The 22,592-nt window shown below is 38.4% G+C and overlaps 1 protein-coding gene across 1 annotated transcript in view; it reads right to left on the reverse strand.

The window, feature by feature from the left end:
- Nucleotides 1–22,592, reverse strand: part of LOC108431857 (rap guanine nucleotide exchange factor 6-like) — a 123,040-nt gene that overhangs the window by 36,940 nt on the left and 63,508 nt on the right. The window contains 10 exon segments of the mRNA XM_017705283.2: nt 943–1,186; nt 1,823–1,931; nt 2,134–2,337; nt 2,648–2,755; nt 3,314–3,478; nt 6,332–6,484; nt 8,333–8,491; nt 11,573–11,709; nt 12,046–12,226; nt 14,578–14,709. Of these exon segments, the coding sequence (XP_017560772.2) occupies nt 943–1,186; nt 1,823–1,931; nt 2,134–2,337; nt 2,648–2,755; nt 3,314–3,478; nt 6,332–6,484; nt 8,333–8,491; nt 11,573–11,709; nt 12,046–12,226; nt 14,578–14,709 (1,592 nt within the window).

The following is a 22,592-nucleotide window of genomic DNA, read 5'->3' on the forward strand; positions in this document are numbered from 1 at the left end:
TGATAAAGCTTGAATTTAGTTGGTAGTTTTTACTAATTTTATAGATAAAAATATGACATACAGTGACCGAAACCACATAAGCACATAAGTCTAAGTCGCGGAAAACAGATGGCAGCATTGGTTTTCTTACAGAGACTCAACAAGGCCGTCTTTCCTGAGCCATTTTCTGGTCATTGCTTTGCCATAATAGGCCACTGATGAAGCCTGATAGACCCAAATCAGAACTGTTCAGAAAGCTGGAATTCAGGTTACAGGAGAAGCACGGAGACTATTTACACAAAGCTGGTTTCCATGGAGCTCAGGAAAGAAAGTGAGCAATTCAGGGATCAGTCGGGAGAGCTCGGAGAATTGGTAGGTTCTATATGATCAAGGCGATCTCTTGGACGGTTTAACAGTAATCCGTATTGGGACCGCACAATACATTATATTGGCCTTTGGAATACTGATATTGCAGAAGGCTGCAATATGGAAATAAGACCAACTGCAATGTTTTTTGTACTAGGTGTTGAGAGCATTTTGATTAATCTGTGAATGATTTGATGACTACAAATAATATAATTCAACAAAAGAAAATTACTTTGGTCTAAATAATGCAGGTTAATCTTCAACCATGGCGCATTTTTGGCACATCTGTACTGATTCACAAATGTGTTTTTAATATACTGCAAGATGCATTGTAATCGCAAAATGAAGCTAATCTGATTGCATTGCTATTTATGCATATATTATCTAGTTCATTGCTCTTCATATTCAGTAATGTATGATCATATGATTCATATCAATTCATATTCAACCACTTATATGACTATTCAGCACTGACACCATTCATTTGGTTGGTAACCACAGTCTTTCCATTTTTAAGTGAAGTAAAAAATGTATAGTGATGTACTGAGATGCTAAGCAAATAGTTTTGTCTTGTACTTTTTCTGACTCTCCCCTTACCTGAAGGGTTTGGGGGGCAGGATGCTGAACCTGGTCTTCTCCAACATTTTGCGGATCTTGTTGCGGCCACCCGAAACAGTGTTGGCCTTCATCTTCTTCTGACTCTTGCTATCAGAGGGAAACTCCAAATCTCCTGGCAGTTCAGCGATGGAGAAGCGGTTTCCCTTCTTCTCCTGGATTTTCGGGATGTGGAGGCCGCCGTTCTTCTTCTCGTGCCTGATACGGCTCTGGAGTTCTTTGAAAACTGGAATGGGAAACATTCATGATTATGTTCAGGGCCAGAGCAAAGTATACACTGTTTGTAATCCTACAGTCAATAGTTTGTTTTTTTTTTTTTACCCCGATGAAAAGCACATATTTCTATATAAGCCTTCACAGCTGGAAAAATGTACAGTGATGTACTTGCAGGGTGACTCCTCCTTGGTGCTTGCAAATCATCAACTTGATTGTAACTTGTTGGACATCTGCGAAGAACTGTCACTACATCTACTAATATTACTAATCTCAAATGTAGACTGAAGTGAAACGTCTACAACAAATATTGTGTATTACATTATAAGAAGGTATTGGGATAGAATATGGTGGTATATGGCAGAATATGGTATATGGCAGTTTTCCAAGAGGGGAATTTCGTTTTTCTTTTTTGGTTGACAGGAGGATGGATCACCTTGTTTATAGTGCATGGTTTAAAAGTAGATAAAAGTAAACTCAATTTCAGCTGTGTTCCTAAAAACTTCATGACATAACAATCATGCTGATGCTAAACACACAACAATGATTATTGTGCAATGATGTTTTGAAAACTAGCCTTACCTCCTAAAAATTCAAATTTACTCTTGCAGACTTACACTAATGTTTCTATAGATGAATCTGAACATACCGAAGATATTGGTCTTTACAGTGAGAGAGAGGTGGGTGTTGTTCTTCAGAATGTCCATGGCTTTGGAGTATGAGATGTTCTCAAAGTTCTGACCATTGATCTCCATTATCTGAGAAAGAGACAGAAATACTTACAGTCAAGCTTTCAGAGAGAAATCTAAAGAAGTCTAAAATGAGTAGACAATACAACTAAGGACACCCACTCTAGTCTATACTACAAAAGATCACTACAATAATTTTTCCTTGTAGTTATGTCTTGTTCCGAATTAGTCAGCCAATGAGAGATTACGTAAGAGTTATTGGCCATGTTACCTGATCTCCACGCTTCAAACCGGCCTCTGCAGCTTTGCTGCCCTGCTCCACAGTTTCAACGAAAATGCCGAAGCCTCTCTCACTGCCGCCCTGCAGGCTGAAATGGAGTGGTGACTCTCTGGAGGGCTTTTGCAGGGTGACCTGCCGCCACTTTGCTTTAGCAGCGCAGGCAATGTTCAGCAACCGCAAATGGCCCTTCATTTTCTGAGAAGGACAGACAGAGCAGTCAGTCTGACCATATGGAAATGTTTGGATTTGACCAACAGATATGTATGCCAAATAATGTGTCTTCATTATTCAATTAAATATGGACGATGCAGAGATAAATATATGATTTGACATATCATAAAATACTGTTATGAAATATGAAAAAAGAAGGAAATTATTAGAACAATAGCACATCTAAAATCTATTTGGACAATATTCAAAATTACAAGGAAAACTTCTACAGAAACTCAACTTTCTGATGAGATCATCAATGTACCAATTATATTACAATTAATGTGAATCTTACCGTTTCATCTAGCAATATCTCAAAGTCCTCTAGGAACTGTGTCATAGAAGGATTTCCTTCAAAATCATTAAAATGATTATTCACCCATAACAGCACTATCCGTGTAACCTGCAGAAAGAGACAAAATTTTAATATCAGGACACAAGTTCAAAATCCCTGTAAAACAAGCTTTTATTAAGTTAAACATGCAGTCATATTCAATTGAAATGACATGTTGATTATCTCAGCGAAAGTTAAAACATCATTTACTACTAATTTACTTAGATGTGGCATTTTTAACATGTTTGGCGGTAAAAAAAAAAAAAATAAAATCAAAAAATGCACTACAACTTTTCTAAACATGTTTTCCACAATTCGCGTGTGTTCTCTGTAGAGGATGTTTTCAACAAAAATCCTCAATCATCAAAATGTCATTTGACCAGAGGCACCTTAACTTTTGCATATGATTATGTTCTGCAATGCAGAGTGACTGGTTCAAAAAAAACCTCTACTATATGATGGCTTCTGTGAGTTTCAAATAATGTGGAACATTTAATATAAGCAGTAATATGACAACATAATACACATTTAATCAATTCAATAAAAAAACTCTTACTTTTAAATGTGAAACTATGGACATTGTGTTTAACTTACAGCTACGCTGCACATTCTATTTCACACACGCACCGTATCTCTGAGGCCGTCAATATTAAACCATTCCAGTAGCTTCTTTCCTACTTCCATTGGACTGGAGAGGAAGGTGCGGTAGGTAAGAAGAAAGTCTTCAATGTAGGTTGGGTCCACCACGGAAGGCTCCTCCACTAAGTGCATGATCAACCTCTCTGGAGTGCCCTGAGTCATACCAAACCAAACAAGATGAAAAATTTGTACTGTGTTTAAAAGATGTTTTCAGAATATGTGAAACGATAAAATATTAGTCTATATTGTTCAGATCAAAATAATTTACTTTTAGTGCATTATATACTTTTGGTGCTTTAGTGAATATATGCCATTGATTTATCAAATTAGCATTATGAAATACCTACATTTTGAAAGTAGGACCATGCCTGAAACACCTACAAGTTTTCGCACCCCATAACCACACCAGATCCTCCCTGTACTTTGTTCCTCCCTCTTTTCATCCAAAAATAGCTAGCTTAGCTTAAAGCATAAGCTGCCCAGAACTCCCCCTCAAATTTTCAGTTTGCTCCCCTCCTACAGCCATACAGTCAATTCTCATACTACTACAATATGTTGGAGCCGTGGTTTGGACTCTCAAATAAACTTTAAATTGTATAGATGTAGAATGTTTTATTTATTACATTTATATACATACCTACATACATCTACATACCTACACACACAGTACCAAACCAAGAAACAGGAAAGGGGTCTCTTCAATCAGATGTTTGTAAAACCCTCAAAGTGTGTTAAAAAAAAGGTAACCAAGGGCCAACATCTTTTGAGCCTCTTATAATGAACTTAATCTTTTCCATTTGAATGTGAGCCATAACTTCATTAATCCATTTGCTATGGATTAATTAGTGCTAACAGGACAGAAGGTGATAACATGACACTTATCTTTAGTTAGAGATGATCCTTCAGGTCGTGTACCAAACAGAGTCAGTAGAGGACATGGCTCAATTATGACACCAGAGATGCATTAAAAGGTCTTAAATATGCTCCTCCAGAATTCCTCCAGTCTAGGGCACGACCAGAACATATGGGCTAAGGTGACTGGCGTTTGCTTACATCTACTGCATGTCGAGCTGGTATCAGGAAATATTTTAGCCAATTTGGAATTAGTGAAATAGAGCCTGTGGAGTATTTTAAATAGCGTCAAGGGGATGATTAGTGCACCTGGTGAAAAATGCTTATTTAGTACAATAAAATAACAAGCTGGACTAAGCTATACCACTAACCTCACTGACTAGGCATTCCAAATGGGGCCTTTGTTGGCATAATGCACCACTGATGCAAACAAACAAATGTAAACAAAAAGATCTCATGGTGTGGTAAAAAGAAATGATAGTTTGGTCTTACTACAACTGAGGCTTATCACTGTGACCAAGAAGTGAAAAATGACTTGCATTGTGATTAAAATAACAAAGAAAGACGGAACATTAGCAGAGAACTGGAGGGGAATTTCAGTCCTCACAAAACTGAGAAGCTGAAGAGTGGAAAAAAGACATGTTTTCAGTACTACTGTTAAGCCTTACAGGGCTCACTATTTCTGCAAATGCCACAAAAAGCCAGTGTCATTCCATTATTTTCACACAAAAGTGAGAACTCATTTCTTATTATTTTTGTAATGTTTACATTACATAAATAGTGCTGTATTCTGTGCAGACAACAGAAACCAAACAACATTCACTCCAACATAATCTTTAAAGGAATTTACACATTCTATTCATTCACATACACTAGCTACTTTGACAGCAATGCAACAAGACAGCAGAGAAAATGTGTGACATTCTGATGCAACTTCTGTTTTTTTGTGTGAAAGAAATGGTCACATCGAACATGAAGTCAACTGAAACTAGAGGATCAGAAACTAATGCAGGTGCTTCAAACATGAAACAGCTACACAAAGGACCACAGGCTAGTAAAAGGAGAAAAACCCATAAACACAGCACAGTATGCAAACGCAATGTCAAGCAGCTTTTGACCCAAAGCAAAGACAACTTTGCTATAGTTATGAGCTAAGAGCCTATCTGAATATCTGATAAAGCTGATAGGTGTAATGGCTGTTGGAGAAGACAAACTTACATCTGACGTTTAACAGTATAGATAAAAACAGGGTTTTTGGCTAGCACCATGTCAATGTTGTGTTTTTTAGTTATGCATTATAACTGCATATTAATTATTTAAGGTGTTTATTACCAAATTAAAAGGTCATAAACTAATTTTATACTATTTATAAACTCTTTATGAGGGTAATTTTATTGTAAAGTGGCACCATTTTAAACAAATATATTACTTAAAGCTCAATTAGCCGTCTGGTGTCTAAAGGATAATGGAGCTAACAATAAATATATTTATTGTATAGTCAAAAACAGAAGTAGCAGTCATCTTAAAGCCTGATGTTTTCCATACTTTTGTCGATTTTTATACATAACTGTATGTCATACATTATAAGAAGCTCTATTTATGGCAAATAATGATTTAGGCATGAAGTCTGCATGATGCTATTTACTGAGGTATACAGCAAAGGTTTGGGTCAAATGACATTTGTTTGTTTTCCTAAGAGAAAAGTTAAATTTAACTTAAGCAAACTTAAGCAAATATGGCATTTTTCTGCCAATAGTTTAACTTATACTAATTAGCTGATTTGAAAAAAAAAATAAGAAAAAGAGAAAATATATTAAACATAAAATGTGCCTTAACTTCTGCACAGCACAAATATTATGTCTTATTTTTCCCCCAACATGTTAAAGTCAGCTAATAAACACTAATTAGGCATTAAAATGTGCAGAAGTGGAGGTGCAAACTTGTTTTCATTTAGAAAATCAACAAAACATGTCATTTGACCAAGTTTTTTACTTGTGACTGTAAACTTCCATTATTTGGTAGCTACATTGGCCTTCTACAGTACAGAAGCAAACTTCAAACACCAAATATGTCTTTGGCAATGGACTACATTTGGGGTAGGAGTTAAACTGAGTACATTTTTGCATTGCATTTTATGACACAGAATGGCCTTACCTTGATGACAATATGGCCCTTGCGGGTGCCGCTGCGGTCCAGTTCACGGTGTTCCTTCACCATGACGATCTCACCCTCCTCCTCCACCTTGTGTGTGTTCTTCTCCACATGGTTAAGGATGCGCCAGTAGTCCTCTTGGGCAATGCAAACGAACTGGCCCACAATAACATGAGGAAGGCGGGTGAACTTATAGTACAGCAGAACATTGCTCTGCACCACACACAGACACTCAAACAGCAGCACAGTGATGTCATGGTGGTACAGCATCGAGAGGCTTTGTGTAGATCTCCAGCTTCGCTGGCCTAAGACTGAGGCTGATAATCCAATTTGGGCCAGGAGGATGTCAGAGGAAGTGAAGGGTTGTGATATAGAATCTGAGATTCACAGAAGCAAAGTGACTTCTTTAAAACTTTAGCATCTGCTGCTGACTTCCGTATGGCCACATTAGGGGACACTGATATTTTCATTTCTGATTTGATATTACTTTACATTAGATTATGATTCCTTAGTTTGGCTTGATGCATCATAAGATTTCTAACTTCACTACAATTCAATTACATTTATTTTGATATTATTTAAGTACACACAGTGTGTGTGTGTGGGTTTAAACAACAAGACTATGGGGCAGATTTACTAAAAGAGGTGCTAATTACTGATATAATTGTAGTGCGCAATTTCTATTTATCTGCTTTATCTGAGTTTAACATATTGGAAACACATAAAATCTTGTGTAACTTTTGTACAGGCCACATTGTATCTAATTTTTTTTCTCCAATATGTTCAAATGCAGTAAATAAAAGAAAACTGTACATTAAAATATCAAAAGCATGTTCTCTGTAGAGGATGTATATTTATTGTCACTTAGAAAATCAACAAAAAGTCATTCGACAGAGTGCCGAACTCTACACAGGTTGCCTTTTAAAGGACAACATAGATTACAGGCGCTAACCGCCTATTTAGTAAATGACAGCATCACATTTTTTACATTAAAATGTTTGTAAATCTGCCCCTAATAGCCTGTATGCACCATGCATTTACATGCATTTCATAACTGAACTGCATACAGAAAAACTTTGTCCGAATTCCATTTACACTAAAACGCATCCCTGGGTCGGGGATAAGCTCTTGCCTCAAGTGGAGGAGTTTAAGTATCTCTGTGTCTTGTTCACGAGTGATGGTACAAGGGAGCGGGAGATTGACAGGCGGATTGGTGCTGGGTCTGCAGTGATGCGGGCTCTTTACCGGTCTGTTGTGGTAAAGAAAGAGCTGAGCCATAAGGCAAGGCTCTCGATTTACTGGTCGATCTACGTTCCCACCCTCACCAATGGTCATGAGCTTTGGGTAATGACCGAAAGAACGAGATCGCGAATAAAAGCGGCCAAAATGAGTTTCCTCCGCAGGGTGTCTGGACTCTCCCTTAGAGATAGGGTGAGAAGTTCGGTCATCCGGGAGGGAATCGGAGTAGAGCCGCTGCCTCTCCACGTCAAGAGGAGCCAGCTGAGGTGGGTCGGGCATCTGGATAGAATGCCTCCTGGATACCTCCCTTGGGAGGTGTCACAGGCAAGTCCACCCGGGAGGAGACCCCAGGGAAGACCCAGGACACGCTGGCATGACTATATTGCCCAGCTGGCCTGGGAACGCCTCGGAATCCCCCCCCAGGGAGCTAGTGGAAGTGGCTGGGGAAAGGGAGGTCTGGGCCTCATTGCTTAGGATGCTGCCCCCGCGACCCGAACCCCGGAGAAGTGGAAGTTGGAAGATGGATGGATGGATGGATGGATGGATGGATGGATGGATGGATGGATAGATGGATGGATGGATGGATGGATGGATGGATAAAACGCATCCCCAGAATGAACATGAGATTTTAATGTACTTTTTCTGTGTAAAAGGCACCTCAATTCATACGCAGTTTCCATTTTACTTTAATAATCTGCCATCAATTATTACTTTGCTGATTTTTTCTCAGTAAGTGAGTAAGTGCTAATGAACTGAGAGCCTTACCTGGCAGTCATCCATTTTGGTGCGCACCTCGCCGTTCATGTACTGCTTGTCCAAGGAGGCAGAAATGCCAAAACTGTTCCCCATGCAGAGAATCTCAGTCCGACCATCTTCGTGACTTATTTCGACGGCACCGTTCAAAATTACGTACCACTGGTCCAACTAGAAAATACAATACAACTATCACTACTGCTGATAAAACTGAAGGCTTACTGATTGCCGATGTTTGTTTGGATTTAAACCTCACAGCTGATGATGTCCCAATGGCTGTTGTGAACACTGAATTATACTGCACAGTTTAGAAAGAACAACAATGAGAACAGCAATATCACCTCAAATACCTGGAGCATTGCAACCTATCCAGAATGCCTTAATATCTGGTTGTTATTATTATTATTTTTACTATTATTATTGTCTTTGTCAATTTATTTATTTTGCTGCTGTTTGTTAATTAATTGCCCAATAACTCTTTGTAGTGATGTGTGTTGCAATTGTTATGAATAATGCTATCAATAATTATCAATAATAATTATAAACAATAAAAAAAAGATTTAAAAAAGTGAACGAAGGAATGAAGCAGTCAATTAATGGCACATTGGTTTACCTTTAAGCCTTTTTAGCAGTTTTTCGATTTTCTGATTTCTTTTCTAGTTCAGCACTCCTTTATTTCTTCTTTCTTTCCTCCTCACTTCTCCATCATCTTGGTTTTAATATAATGTTTTAGTATTTAATAAAAGTTAACTAAAGCTTCCTTTGTTCATTCCTTTTTTTCCTTCTTTTACTTTTTTCTCCTTTCTTTTCTCTTTCCTGCCTTTTTATTTATATTTTTCCTTCTTTAAATTTCTCTCTTTTGCTTCCGTCCTTATTTTCTTCATTCCTTTCTGTTGTCTATACTCTGTATTCCTTCCTTCCTTCATTTCTTCTTTCCTTTCTTTGTTTTTCTTCCTTTTTCTTCTTCACTGTGTATTTATTTACTTTATTTATACATATTTTATTTACGTTTATTTAGAATAATACAAAAGCTCACTTGTTATATTTATAATTTCTTATTTTATATATATTTTATATATATATATATATATATATATATATATATATATATATATATATATATATATATATATATATATATACATACATACATACATACATACATACACACACACACACACACATATTTTTCTTTTTAAATATTCCAAGGATTTTGAGATGTTATGCCCTGTAAATTTAACTGAGACCAGAGGGACATGGCAGGTGGATTTGTACAGTATAGTTAACAGATAACATCTTTTTTTCAATAATATATCAACAAATTATTACAGTGCAGCAGACATGTTAGGAAATGTTTTTAAGACGAAATACATTTTTGATTTACTTAATTTTTAAAAATGTATACCTGTTTTTTTTATTTAATTAAAAATTAATGTTTTAATTTATGTTAATTTTGTACCTTGCTACCATTATAGTTTTGTCTTTTTTTTGTTAGTTTTTTTGTGTCCTTTTCATGTGCCTTATCTGATTCTGAGTTGTTATAACCTGTAAATTGTACAGTACAATGATCTATTTATAATATTTTTTGTCAAGCTCCCTCAAGATCACTACATTTTAAATATGAGGTATTCTGGATTTTTTATTATAACTTCTTTCTCGGTTAATACAATGCTGGCTGCTGATGAAGACTTGTCGTCTTCATAAGGTGCCAACATGTTATTTATCAGAGACATATTTATTTTCACTGTTTCTGGATCTAACAAACATCAGTAGTATTCAGCCTAGCAAAGGTGTTCTCAGCCATGTCTTTAACAATGTGTTTTTGGCAACACACTAATGTTCAGAAACTCATGTTTCGTCATTGTAAATTCTAATAATTTCCCTGAACTGTTAGCCTGTTTATTTCTCTGTTTTCCTTTGAAGGAATGTAACAAACACATAGCGCTTTCAGTACTCAAATACTGAAACTTTGAGTAGTTCTCTTCAAGAGTCTTCAAGTATCCCTGCACATTTCTAGATTATAGCAGACTAGTGCATTTGGCCACTGTGTGTATGTAAAAATCTGTCTCTTTTCAGTGAAGATCCTGGACTTGCTCTACTGACCTTTACACACACATACACACACAATATGCAAGGCATGCTAATGTGTCCATCAAATGTCTGGAGTGATGGACCCAACCCTGTAAAACTGTTGATAGAAATCCTATCTCTGTGTGTAAAGATATTGGTGTGGCAGACTCTGGCTCATCTATTACACCATGGGACACAGGCTTGACTGGGCAACCTCTGACGGTTTTCCTTTTGCTCAGGCATGTAACTTAATTAATTAGCCTCCTTCAGGATTGACTGCACAGCACTACTGCTCTGAGAGGCTCGGCTGAGCATGACAAAGCTAGACAGCTTTATTTACGAACAACAGCAAACGCAGCTACCGCGCTGCAGATTACACTAAAAAAAGGCACAACAGTAACTAAACTGTGGCCCTGACACCTGCATGGTGGCACTAAGTCAAGTGCAATATGTGCCACAGTTTTGTAAACAGCGATTTTTACAGTATATCTGTAATTCTGTTAACTGAGATTAGAGGGACATGGCAGGTGGATTTGTACAGTCAGATTAGTAAATCAAACCACAAGTGTACACTCAATCCAAGTAAAGAGAAAATATAACATTTCATTCAATAATCATCAACAAATTATTACAGTGCAGCAGACAGAACTTCTACAGACGTAAATAAATGCACATAAAGATGTAAACAAAATGGTTTGATGTGAAATGTTCCATTTCAGAGAAACCTGCCAAGTCAGAATAGTTACAGTGGTGATGATGGGACCCAGACATCCGAGACATTCGCATTGAATGCTCTAAAAGCTACCTCATAGAACATTATTACACAAAGTGATTACCAATATGCTGCCTGATGCCTGAGACTTTTTTTTAATTTGCAACGCAGACATTGCAAGCCCTTCTGTCATCACCACTGTAAAGAAATACAATTTGATAAGTTCCTCTATAATGAATCATCACAACAATTAAATTATAAGACGTATGTTTGTTTTTCTCTCTCTCTCTCTCTCTCTCTCTCTCTCTCTCTCTCTCTCTCTCTCTATTCTATTCTATTGTATCAATCAGCTGCAATATGTTTGAATGCTCTGCAGTTAGGTAGAGTTTAAAGCTGAGGCGCAGTTTTGGGTAAAAATGGAGTAAGAGTCAGAGAGAAATGACTGTGATGAGCATTTGATGTGCCTTTACCTCCTGCTTGTCCTGCAAGATGATTGTACCAGCCTGCTCCACCACCTCGAACACCATAACTGTACACAGCTCTCTCCTCACCAACATGGTCATGTTGGCAAAGGCAGGCAGCTGATGCATGAACTCCAGGAGCTGCTCTGTAACGGAAATGAACAGAAAGAAAAAGAAAGAAAGAGAAAAACATGAGTACAGCAGAGAACATGTTATTCTCAAGCACTCAACATCTACAACCACAATACCAGGCAAAGGTTTGGACACAATTACTCATTGAAGGCTTTACATCTTTTTTTAGCCATAATACTGTCAATGTTCACTGGTATATCACTATTTCCATACTGAGGCTAAAACCAACCCTTCTGCATGTTTTCAAACTAGAATGGCCAGTTCGATTAAAGATGAAATCATTCTTCACTTCAATCTAATGAGGTAAATTGTTTGACGCTCAATCAATAAACGGAAGGAGCAAGGCTGACCGATGTCGTCATCATTGCGATCCACTGGCTCCTTCTCCAGGCACTCCCGCACCAAGTCCCTGCCCAGCAAAGGGTCCGAGGCACGCTCAATGTCCTCATCCTCCTCCTCCTCGTCTTCTGAGTCCACGGGGGCCTCGGGGAGGCCAGACAGGTCCATGTCACCCATTTCACTCTCTGTGGCCTGTAAAAAAAAAAAGAACAAGAACTCTCACAATTCACACATCTAGTTTCATTCACACTCTTGTCACTCCGAGTTGTGCTGAGGTGAGATTACACAATATTATATCACCCCAGATGACCACACAATCCCCATTTGATTAGCCAAGACATGTTTGGTGTTCAAATTCTGCTTCTTTAGCACTGGACCAACAAGGCTAATGCTGCTAACAAACACTTAAAAGTTATCATCCAAATCTTTACTGTAAATAGATTTCCAAAACTTCCCTTAACCCACCTCCAGGTCTTTATTAACGTCATGAAGACTCGTTGACATGGTTTAGGGCACAGTATGACTTACTGTGACCTATAAAAATGAACAAAACTTCATTGTGTAGGTGAACGCAGCAGTCAGACATTTTGACTTCTAGTGTTAGCAATGTGAAGCTCATAGCTCCAGCGCTGAACTACAGAAGGAAAAGTACTCAACTACTTCTGGGTTAAGTGAAAATTTTGATTTAAAACTTAATATACTTGTGAATAATACAGACTAAGGATGTGCACTGATACATGTGTACTGTTAACTGTTGTGGGTGCCACTATTTGAAAAGTAAAATCACTATTTGGGTATTTATTATGTTTTACATAATACGTATTACAGAGGCCTGAGAGACAATGCACAGGCCACAGATAATGAATCATCATTACATTTTAAATGGCCTTTAAAGTGCTTCACTTTTACCAGTATTTAAGATGAGCAATTATATTTTACTACCATGAATGCAGTGCTTTAAAGTGACTATGTTGTCTAGGTTGAGAGCGATAAGGCAGAGGTAGCGTGCCTGTGACTAGGCTAAACACTCATCTATCATCTATCATAATGGCTACTTCACCCGACTCTGATCAAAATTAGCAAATGTAACCTTTATGTAAACTTTACAGCCACTCCTTGTACATTCATTGTACATATGATTATTATGATTGTCATAATTTTTACTAATCAAAGTTTTAGTCTGCTAGTGCACCAGATTACCATGTTTGTGTACTATTATACTTTGATTTTTTCCTTCTCTGTCGATGCCGTAACTTTTGCACAGACCCCCCCCCAAATATGGTAAATTCAGTAAATTAACAGTTTGTGTGTGTGTGCATTAAAAAAGTGCTAAAATATGTTACCTGTAGAGAGTATGTACTTATTTTCACTTAGAAAACCAAGAAACATGTACTTTGGCCAGAGGCACACAAACTTTTACAGACCAAACATCAAAATTGCACAGACATGAGAGTTCAGACTTTTAATGTCCATAATGTTTGACATATTTTACATTCAGGTGCAACACTGGTCACATCGTATGCATTAAGAACCAGTGATGTTCTCATGCTAAGCATAACAACAACTATCAAGTACCCAACTCATTATGCTGAGACATCAAATAAGGTAGGGTGGTTCTATGAAGTAAATATGAGTGACTATGTGCACTTTTGAATTGAACTGAATTGATTACACTTCTACACTACTAGGTTTATGTCCAGAAGGAAACAGAGGGGAACTGTTGCTCCCCAAGAGAGGACTGTAGGTGTGGGACAGCAGATGTCATTAAGACCAAGCAAACTGGACATTTTAAATGAGTGTCTGAAAGTAACAGGACCATAGGAACTGACCTTTAGTTCAAAAGGTGAATGTGTTTGAGCGCAAAATAAATGAAGGAAAGAGACAAGAAAGCTGCCGAGTGCAATGCTGAACACTCTTGCCAAAGATACTACAATTAGCAGGTCTGGATCTAGACTGATGACTAGATGAGCCCGAGTCTGCCACACCAATATCTTTACAGACAGAGATAGGATTTCTATCAAACAGAGAGCACTGAGGTGCAGGCCTGCCTGCTGTTTGATGGACAGTTACAGGGTTGGGTCCATCACTCAAGACATTTGATGGACACATTAGCATGCCTTGCATATTGTGTGTGTAAAGGTCAGTAGAGCAAGTCCAGGATCTTCACTGATAAGAGACTGTAAAAAAGTGCAAGACGGATTTTGGGGGGGGGGGGGGGGGGGGGGGGTGTTAAGATGCTTTTAATAATTACATACACACAGTGGCCTAAGACTAAACCTCATTTGCTCATATACCATCAATCAGAAACTCAACGCCTCCCTTTCTCTCATCAGTAAATATATTAAGAAATACAGAGAGAAGACTGCTCTGCTCATTATTTATGAACACAGACACATTGGCACACACTGGCCTCCAGCCTATAAGATCCTCTAATACATGCCTTCAATGTTTATGACTTACACTAAAGACCTCAGAAAAAATCTGGCTTCAGTCCATGGGAAATGCAGCACTAGGTTCTAGAAAAATATTTAAAAAGTCAGTACCTGGTAGATGTCAGACAGGCTGCTACTTCCTGAATCGCTCGCGATGCTGCATCCTGACTGGCTGGGCGGCATGTGCATCACCTGCTGATGGGGGTGGTCTGTCAAGTGCATCTTGCTGAGGTCCCCAGGAAGCTGTTAAGACAAGACAGGAGATGATAGAGTTTTATTACCAAAGGACATTTATTGCTATAGGGATACCAGCATAAATATTAGATATAAGTATCAGTGCAAAGGCTACAGATCTTGAGCTCTTTATTAAATTATATTATCGAGTCAGTGCAACAGTTTATGCTAATTATTGACAGAAGATGACAAATATGAAAGGCAAAGAGAAACCCAATAACTTTAAAAGGAGCTATGAACATGTAAGAATGCTCCAGGTCCAAAACCTCATATTTCTTGCCAGACTGGAAAAGTAAGAGCATTTTACGTTTGACGAGTGACCTCCGAGGGCTGTATAACTCCCTTTAGGAGCCATGACAGTAAATCTGAGAAGCTGCGAGCCCTTGCTGCTCGATCTTTATTACCCTAAATGCTCCTCTGTCTGTCATATCTCAAGGAGCGCCAATACACAGCTATGATACCGGCCCCATCAAAATGACAGCAGGGGGAATCTGTCAGAAGAGTTAGTGTGGCCTCTTCTCTAAGCATGGAAACAGGGAGTGGTATGCTAGTTTCTCATAAGAGACGTGTGCTTGAGGTGCTGGGGTATACACCAGGCACAGCTGACGTACAGTACAGAATCAGAGATGGCACTGATCCAATCCAGTCGATTGAGATGGGAGCTGATCCAGACATTTAATGGATCTAATATTGGTTATTTTAAACCTACTAATCCACTTCCTAATCCACGATCCTATGATTCTTTTTATGCTACTGTAGTGCAGAGGCACAATAAACTGACATTATCCACAACCTGCAGCAGTAAGGGATGTTTTCACAAGTACACAAACCAATTTAAATTTCTGCAGTGTGAAACCAGAAACGAACAGTTTTTTTCACTCGCAAATCTGAACAGGGGTTTAAATGAAACCATCACAGAAATGTTCTGGTTCATCACCCACACCTCATTCAAAATCAAAAGAAAAGTAGTAACTTGTAACATTACACAAAAAAGGTAGTAAATAAAAGATACCAGTAGATAATGTCACTTGGACATTATAACAATGAAGGGATTATATTGTAGCATTCATTTGCACATGAAATAAAATCAAATCTGTATGGCCCAATACTTATTTTTTGGATCAGATTGGAAGGCAAATAAATATGATCAGGACATCCAAAATGAAAATACTTCCACGCAGCAAACAGAAAAAGAGCTTATGACTTTTAATCAGCATTATTGTGAGAAAAGTATCAGTGAAATTGTTTACAATTTTTAGTTTCAGTGTTAGCATGATACTGTATAATATATATGTATAGTATAATACAGTCTGTAAATACACAGGCTGAAAAGCCCATTTACAGTGCAAAATAACAGAACTAGACAATCAAGAAACAACAGTCTAGACTATATAGAAGCCACTTCAGCTGCTAAACAAACATCACCACAAAGAGTACTGTGCTCTAAGCCAAAAAGTCAAAGGAAGAATGGGGCCAAAGTTCTTACCCGTCCAAACTGTCCAAGAGAGGCCGTCCTTCGACGTGACACCCTATAGCAGGCCACCTCCATCGCCAACATCTGCCAGGCTGGCGGACAGACAAGCCAGCACAACTGGAACCCTCAGATGCCCATGCAATATTAAACGAACTCAGTCTATTAGCTTTTTTACCAAACCCTCCACCCCACCGTGACGCCATGTGATGAAGCTGAAAGACAGGCAACCCCCGTCTCCACCTTCACCTTTTATCCTTTGCTAAACCAAAGCCACTTCCACTAAGCCCACCTACGCCCCCTTCATTCTCAACCAGGGGAATTTACCAGTAAAGGACAGCCAAATAGTCTCTGTAGGCTTATATGTCTGCCAATCTGTCTCAAATAATATTGTGTAGCTAAAGCAGACTAACATATGCATGGACATCAGTTCGAGTACATAATGAAAGTAGTCTTGCTTTTTTTGACAACACAAAATCAAAAACACCCTGCTGGTAAGATACAACTATTATACATGGGCAATATGATGATACATTCATTATTGTGATGAATTACACACTTTTCTTGTGGGTATCATCAGTACTTCTAGAACGTTGAACAACTGCACGCAGTACAAAAAAGGGAGAGAACCTGTAAACAAAACAACAGCTAGTACAAAGTAACTGCATAGTAACAAATAGCAGATTGCATGAGAGCCCATTCTATTATTTTATTAATACATTGGTACTGATTGTTTGTTTTTGTAAGCATTTTATAAGTCTGTTTGATGGTGCACTTGGTTTGTTTCAAGTTTTTTTTCTGTAAATCTCAAAAATCTAAATAACGTGACAGACATGGAATTTTTTCAAGTAGGGTCAACACTGCTTACTGCTTATCCCCTGGTGGCCCTGGCCACAACAGTTCACTAAAATTGTTTTGTTTTTTTAACTGATCAAACAATCGTATTCGTCTCAATTTGGTAACTGTAACCACCATGTGATGGTGTGGTGACTGCGGTGGTCCATCCTGCTGAGTTGGTCCACCTGGCATCATGGGTTCCACTGGCTAAAATTTTCTAATATCACTCTACAAAATAGGGTCCTAAATGAGTTGGCATTACACTGAAAGACTATCACTGCAGTATCTAATGTCTAGATCAACTACCTTGTGGTAGTGAAGCATTAGTAATGGTAAATATAATGTATATATGATAAACATGTTTCTATAATATTCTTCATTCTGGCACAAGATTAACTGTTGTGGTGGCCCAAGTGGCCAATGCAAATGATCAAGTATTTTAACACCTTTATTGTTTTGCTCAGATTAAACAATCCCTATAGATTATTACAACTTTAACACTGTGGCAAAACTTAAGATATCAGCTCTCTCACATCCAGATGCATATGTGAGTATTCTAGCCTAAGCAGTAATAATTACCACTAGCTATATTAACTGTCACACAGTGGTTGCACAGCTGTGAATAACGAGGCCAACACTGTGCTACTAGAAAGCAGAAGCCCAGAAATAAATTCTAAATATACCCTTTATGACAGATTCTTTCCCTTTTTTGCAGACATGGAACATGACTACAACTTACTGATTGTCAGTTCACCTCACTGGATCCACCATTTAAAACGGCATCTCCCATCATAGCCAAAAATGGCAGATATGAAAAATGGGTTCCACAGAGCAGCTTTGTTAACCCAAGGCTAGTGACATGCCACCGCAGTTGATGTCATCCTTTCATCCAGTGAATGAACTCCTGGTGTCACAGACACACATATGGTTCTTAATGAAGGCATTAGAGTGAAGAGTGGTAAAAGGAAAGGCCCTACTAATTGCTGCGGTCTCGCTGTGCTAATTCGCGCTGCCGACTTAATTGCCGTCGACTCTGCTCTCCCCCTCTGGCAGTGGGGCTCTCCCCCTCATGGCATGAATTAATGATTATGGCAAACGATTAAATATGAATGCGCGCTCCCTTCTGCCGTATGAATCTATCACGTCAACAAGCCCCGCATGGGCCTGCAACTTGGGTCTCATCCTAGTAAATGGGGTCTGTGTGCACAAACAGCAGCATGTGGCCTGTAAAGGGCTAGCTTAGCCAATTACTTAGCTCTTAGCTGTTACTGACAAGCTCTTACACCAAACTAGTTTACTAATCAGTTGTTCTCAATTCACAGTGGAGGCGGGAAGCAAACGCAGACTCGGCTGCTCTCCCTTGGAAGCAGCATGTACGGTCACTACTTAGTTTCTTCTAGCTGGTAAAAAAGCAAATTCTTTGGTGAGTCTTAATGGCCCAGAACAGACCGTTTCGACCAGTTGCTCAACAGCACAGCGGGACCTCCATCATTAAATCATGCCAAGTCTTCCCGATTATGACCCAACTTGGAGACGGACTCAGTCAGGGGCCACGGCACAGGAAGAGACAGAGGCAGTGCTCTGGTGGGCTATATGCTTTAAAAGGTTGAACCTAGCACTTTGTGATCCTGTATGGACTCCTTAGCAGCTTTTACTGCTCTGTGCTCACAAGTAATAATTGGTTGGCATAAAGATTATACCAGAATATCAGAATAGATGGCATAATCTCACTTGTTTTTTTGTCATTATCGACAGAGCCAATACCAAAACAGATCAGAGATTTATTCTTTAAAAACTAATAAGCTTTAAAATGGGCTATTTTCAAGTGAAGCTCTTAAGATAGGCATCTAAAAGCAGGCTACCAAACTCAAAATACTCAAAAGTATAAAATACTAATCACACTACTACTCCACAGGACAAAATAAACAGCTAATAGTATCACATCACACTATGTGAGTGTGATGCATTTCAGGCTGGATTTTTCATAGGATTGGATTACATTCTTTTTTTTCCATCTGATATCCAATCCAGCATTTTTGATGATATTTGCCCTTCTAAATTATAATAAAAATAACGTACTAAAATGTTGTTGGAGTGGTTGTATCAGGGCAGCACCTGCAGTGTACTACAAGTCTAAGGAGCAGACTGTTCTGTGAATCAGCAGTAAAAACGTGTAGTTTGTTAAAACTGGATCTGCTGTTCTAAAAACTGCAGTAAAACTCTTTATTGAGAAAAGGTGAAAATAACAGCTAACATTCCCACCTAAAGCAATAACATGACATGATACATAGCAGTACTATGTAATTATATATATATATATATATATATATATATATATATATATATATATATATATATATATATATATACACATATATACACACACACACACACACACACACACACACACACACAAACATTCACATATACACATAAACACACCAACTTGCCTTTATGGTTTACCAAACTTTTGCTGTACTGCATTTCTCTAATCATCCGATCATTTTAAGTGCTCCAATATTTCTGATTTCTCTGCTTTTTTTTTTAGTTCATTTGCCACGTGGAAACTAAAACATGTATTACTTAATTATTTTCAACATATTCCATATATTAACAATAAATACTCTGTCTAAAGGCCTTTTCTGATTAAATGTATTTTGGGCTACACTTTTTGTAGTTGTCTTTTTCTTGTCATATATACTTGGCAGTATTTTACTTCTATATCTTCTGGATGGTGTTGCTATTGATATTTCTGTACTTGACTTTTTGGTTCTGTTGGTACTTGTCCTGGTAGCAGGACTAGGACTGCACTGAATCATAACATAGCCAATCAATATAACAGTAAAAAAATGGAATATGGAATATCAGTGGCAGATTCAAAGGAGAATCACCCTAGGGCGGGTGTACCCACAAGAACCGCAGGGGGAGAACAGAGCAGCCGTCCGTTTGCATTATTCATGTGGCCAGATGTTCCCCCACCCAGTGTCATTTACACAGCTAGACAAATATACAACAGGTCTACCCCTTCCTCTGGAGTACAACCTGTGAGAATTTTACTGCAGCTCTATCAGTCTCGCAGAGTAACGACTACACTTTATGTGGTGTGTTGACCAATGTGGTTATGTGAAAAGACACAGAGCCTTCATTAGAAGAAAGGCACATCAAAGGCATGCTGTAGGCACAACTCTCTCATTCACGAATCAGGCGCGTGAATCATGAGCGTGTCTGGGGCAGAGAAAAACAGTGTAGTGATTTACAGAAACTTACAGCACCCCCAGTGTACCATGCAGCACTCTCAATACTCAGACCAATTAGGCTAACTGCAACACAATCAGTGTAAATCCTAATCGCACACTCTACCCTGAGTGCCAATACCTGCACAATGCAGGAAAAGAAACAAGCCAATAAATTGGGAATAACAGGAAAAGAAATTCAATGCATAGTCTGGCTATTACACATCAAATAGAAACTGCAACACATTACACTGTTGCATTGGCAAGAGATACAGTACTGCACAAAAGTCAAACTACCCTAAATGACAAAACAGCCATTTAGTAAAAGGTGTATATTTTCCAGGAGAAATTTCTGAGGAGATTAGACATAAGATAACCCACATACTAGAAGTTAAAAAAAATATATAGAGAGAAAATGGGAAAACCTAGTATACCACCAAAACTGTCTCCATCAGATGAAGAGTACTGAAAGCTTTCATATTTGAGAGACAGGAGAAAATAAAGTCAGAGCCATTTCTGTCCATGCTTCCACTGTGAGGAGACAACTCAATGCTATGGTTCTGAAACTACATGCGGCTGTCAAGAAGCTTTTACTGAGAAAAGAAAAGAGACAAAAATGAAGAAATACAACAAAGAAGCTGCTGGTGTTCTGGTGTTCCATACAACTAGTAAGAGATGAAGCCCAAGCATTCATATCAATGCACTGTAAAATATATTTGGAAGAAAAAAAGCCCTAAAATGGGCAGCAGAAAAAATGTCAGACAACATTTCATGCATTCCAGGAAACACTGTATGAATTTTCCTGGCCTGCAGATGTCAGCAATGCAAAATGCAGGAATTTTGTTGCTCTGGCAGGAAGTCACAGCCTGGCTGATTCCAGATCAGCCACAAGCCCAACAGGAGGCTGAGTAATTCCATTAATTTGACATACAGCAGCCGTAATGCACTCTACACCGGGGAGCTGTTTTACTTCAGCATCAAAATTAAAGCATACAGAATTAGCCAGTGTCTTCACACACACTAGCCTTGTACTAATCGCTACTAAAGCTACAGAAAAGAGCCAGAGGAGTTGTCTCTGCCTATTAGCTTTCAGTGCAAACAAAGAACCCAACGTGAAACATCAGACTAGCAAGCATCAGTTGTGCCCCCCCCACCCAAACTGCTGTAGTTCAATGGCAATGTGCTTTCCAAAATTAGACCTGCAGTGCATGGCTTTGATCAATGGAGGCCAGCATCTGTCTGATCTTAATTGTGTTAGAGGAGCAGCAGAGTCTCCACTACCTCACATTAAACTCTGGCTGAACCTGGACGGAGTGTGTGTACTCACCTCTCGACTACATCACCAAAAAACAGTGAGAAAACCTACCCAGCCTATCTTCATTTTAGGAGTGCAGATGGATTAAAGCAGAAGATGGGAGATGGGGGCTCCACTGTACACCGTAGTTGGGTGAGCTGAAGTCAGCTAGCCATAGAAAGATGTAATGAATTGAGGTTGGAATTAGTGGTGACAGGTGTGAAGGCAAGGCAGCAGAGAGAGAGAAAGAGAAAATGGGCAGTGCCATCCAACCAGAGAGGCAGTGTCCCAGAGTGAGCGCCAGTTCCCCATAACAACCATATGGAAACATGTTCTCTCCTTAGGTTAGGGGTAGACCCTTCACCCAACTGTTTGACTTATGGTTCCGCTTACTTATCAGTATAAATTGTTCCTATACCATTCCAATACATCCAATTCAACACACTGATGTTTGCAAAAAATTTAATTTTATAGTGAGTATAATGAACAAACACCTCTAATATTTTTTACATTCTATATCACAGCAAAAAGGCTTGAATTGGTAAAACTGAACAGCATTATAGTTTTATACAAAAACATGCATCCAGACCTAACTTTTAGCTTGTAGATAACATGCAAGAAGATGTTTCTAGACAACTGACCATTAAAAACTCAATGAATGACATTCTTCTTAGTCAATCACAACCATCTCTAAGCACTTATCCCCCTTCGAACGAAGGAAAAACTCATAAGAACAATCCTGCAGTGAGAACAGTATTAGGCTCAGAGATGGTGAAAACATTTCATTCAAACACAGTCGGAATCTATATGGAGGGTTTTGCTACTATTTTTTCATCCCTAAAGCTGGAAAGGTTTTGGATTAAATCATGTAGAAAACCACAATCATATCACAGTGGCAAAACTGTTAGCAAGCAGACTTAAGTGGCAGTAAACTTTAAATGACAAAATAATTAAACGAAACTGAGCTAATGCTAAATAGTTGTACATATAATTAAAAAGATGCCATTTTTGCTTAAAGTATACTGCCAGCTTTAAAATAAGGCTAATTAAAGTAAGC

This window comes from Pygocentrus nattereri, chromosome 16 (assembly GCF_015220715.1).
Source record: "Pygocentrus nattereri isolate fPygNat1 chromosome 16, fPygNat1.pri, whole genome shotgun sequence".
In the NCBI taxonomy this organism is placed as follows: Eukaryota; Metazoa; Chordata; class Actinopteri; order Characiformes; family Serrasalmidae; genus Pygocentrus; species Pygocentrus nattereri.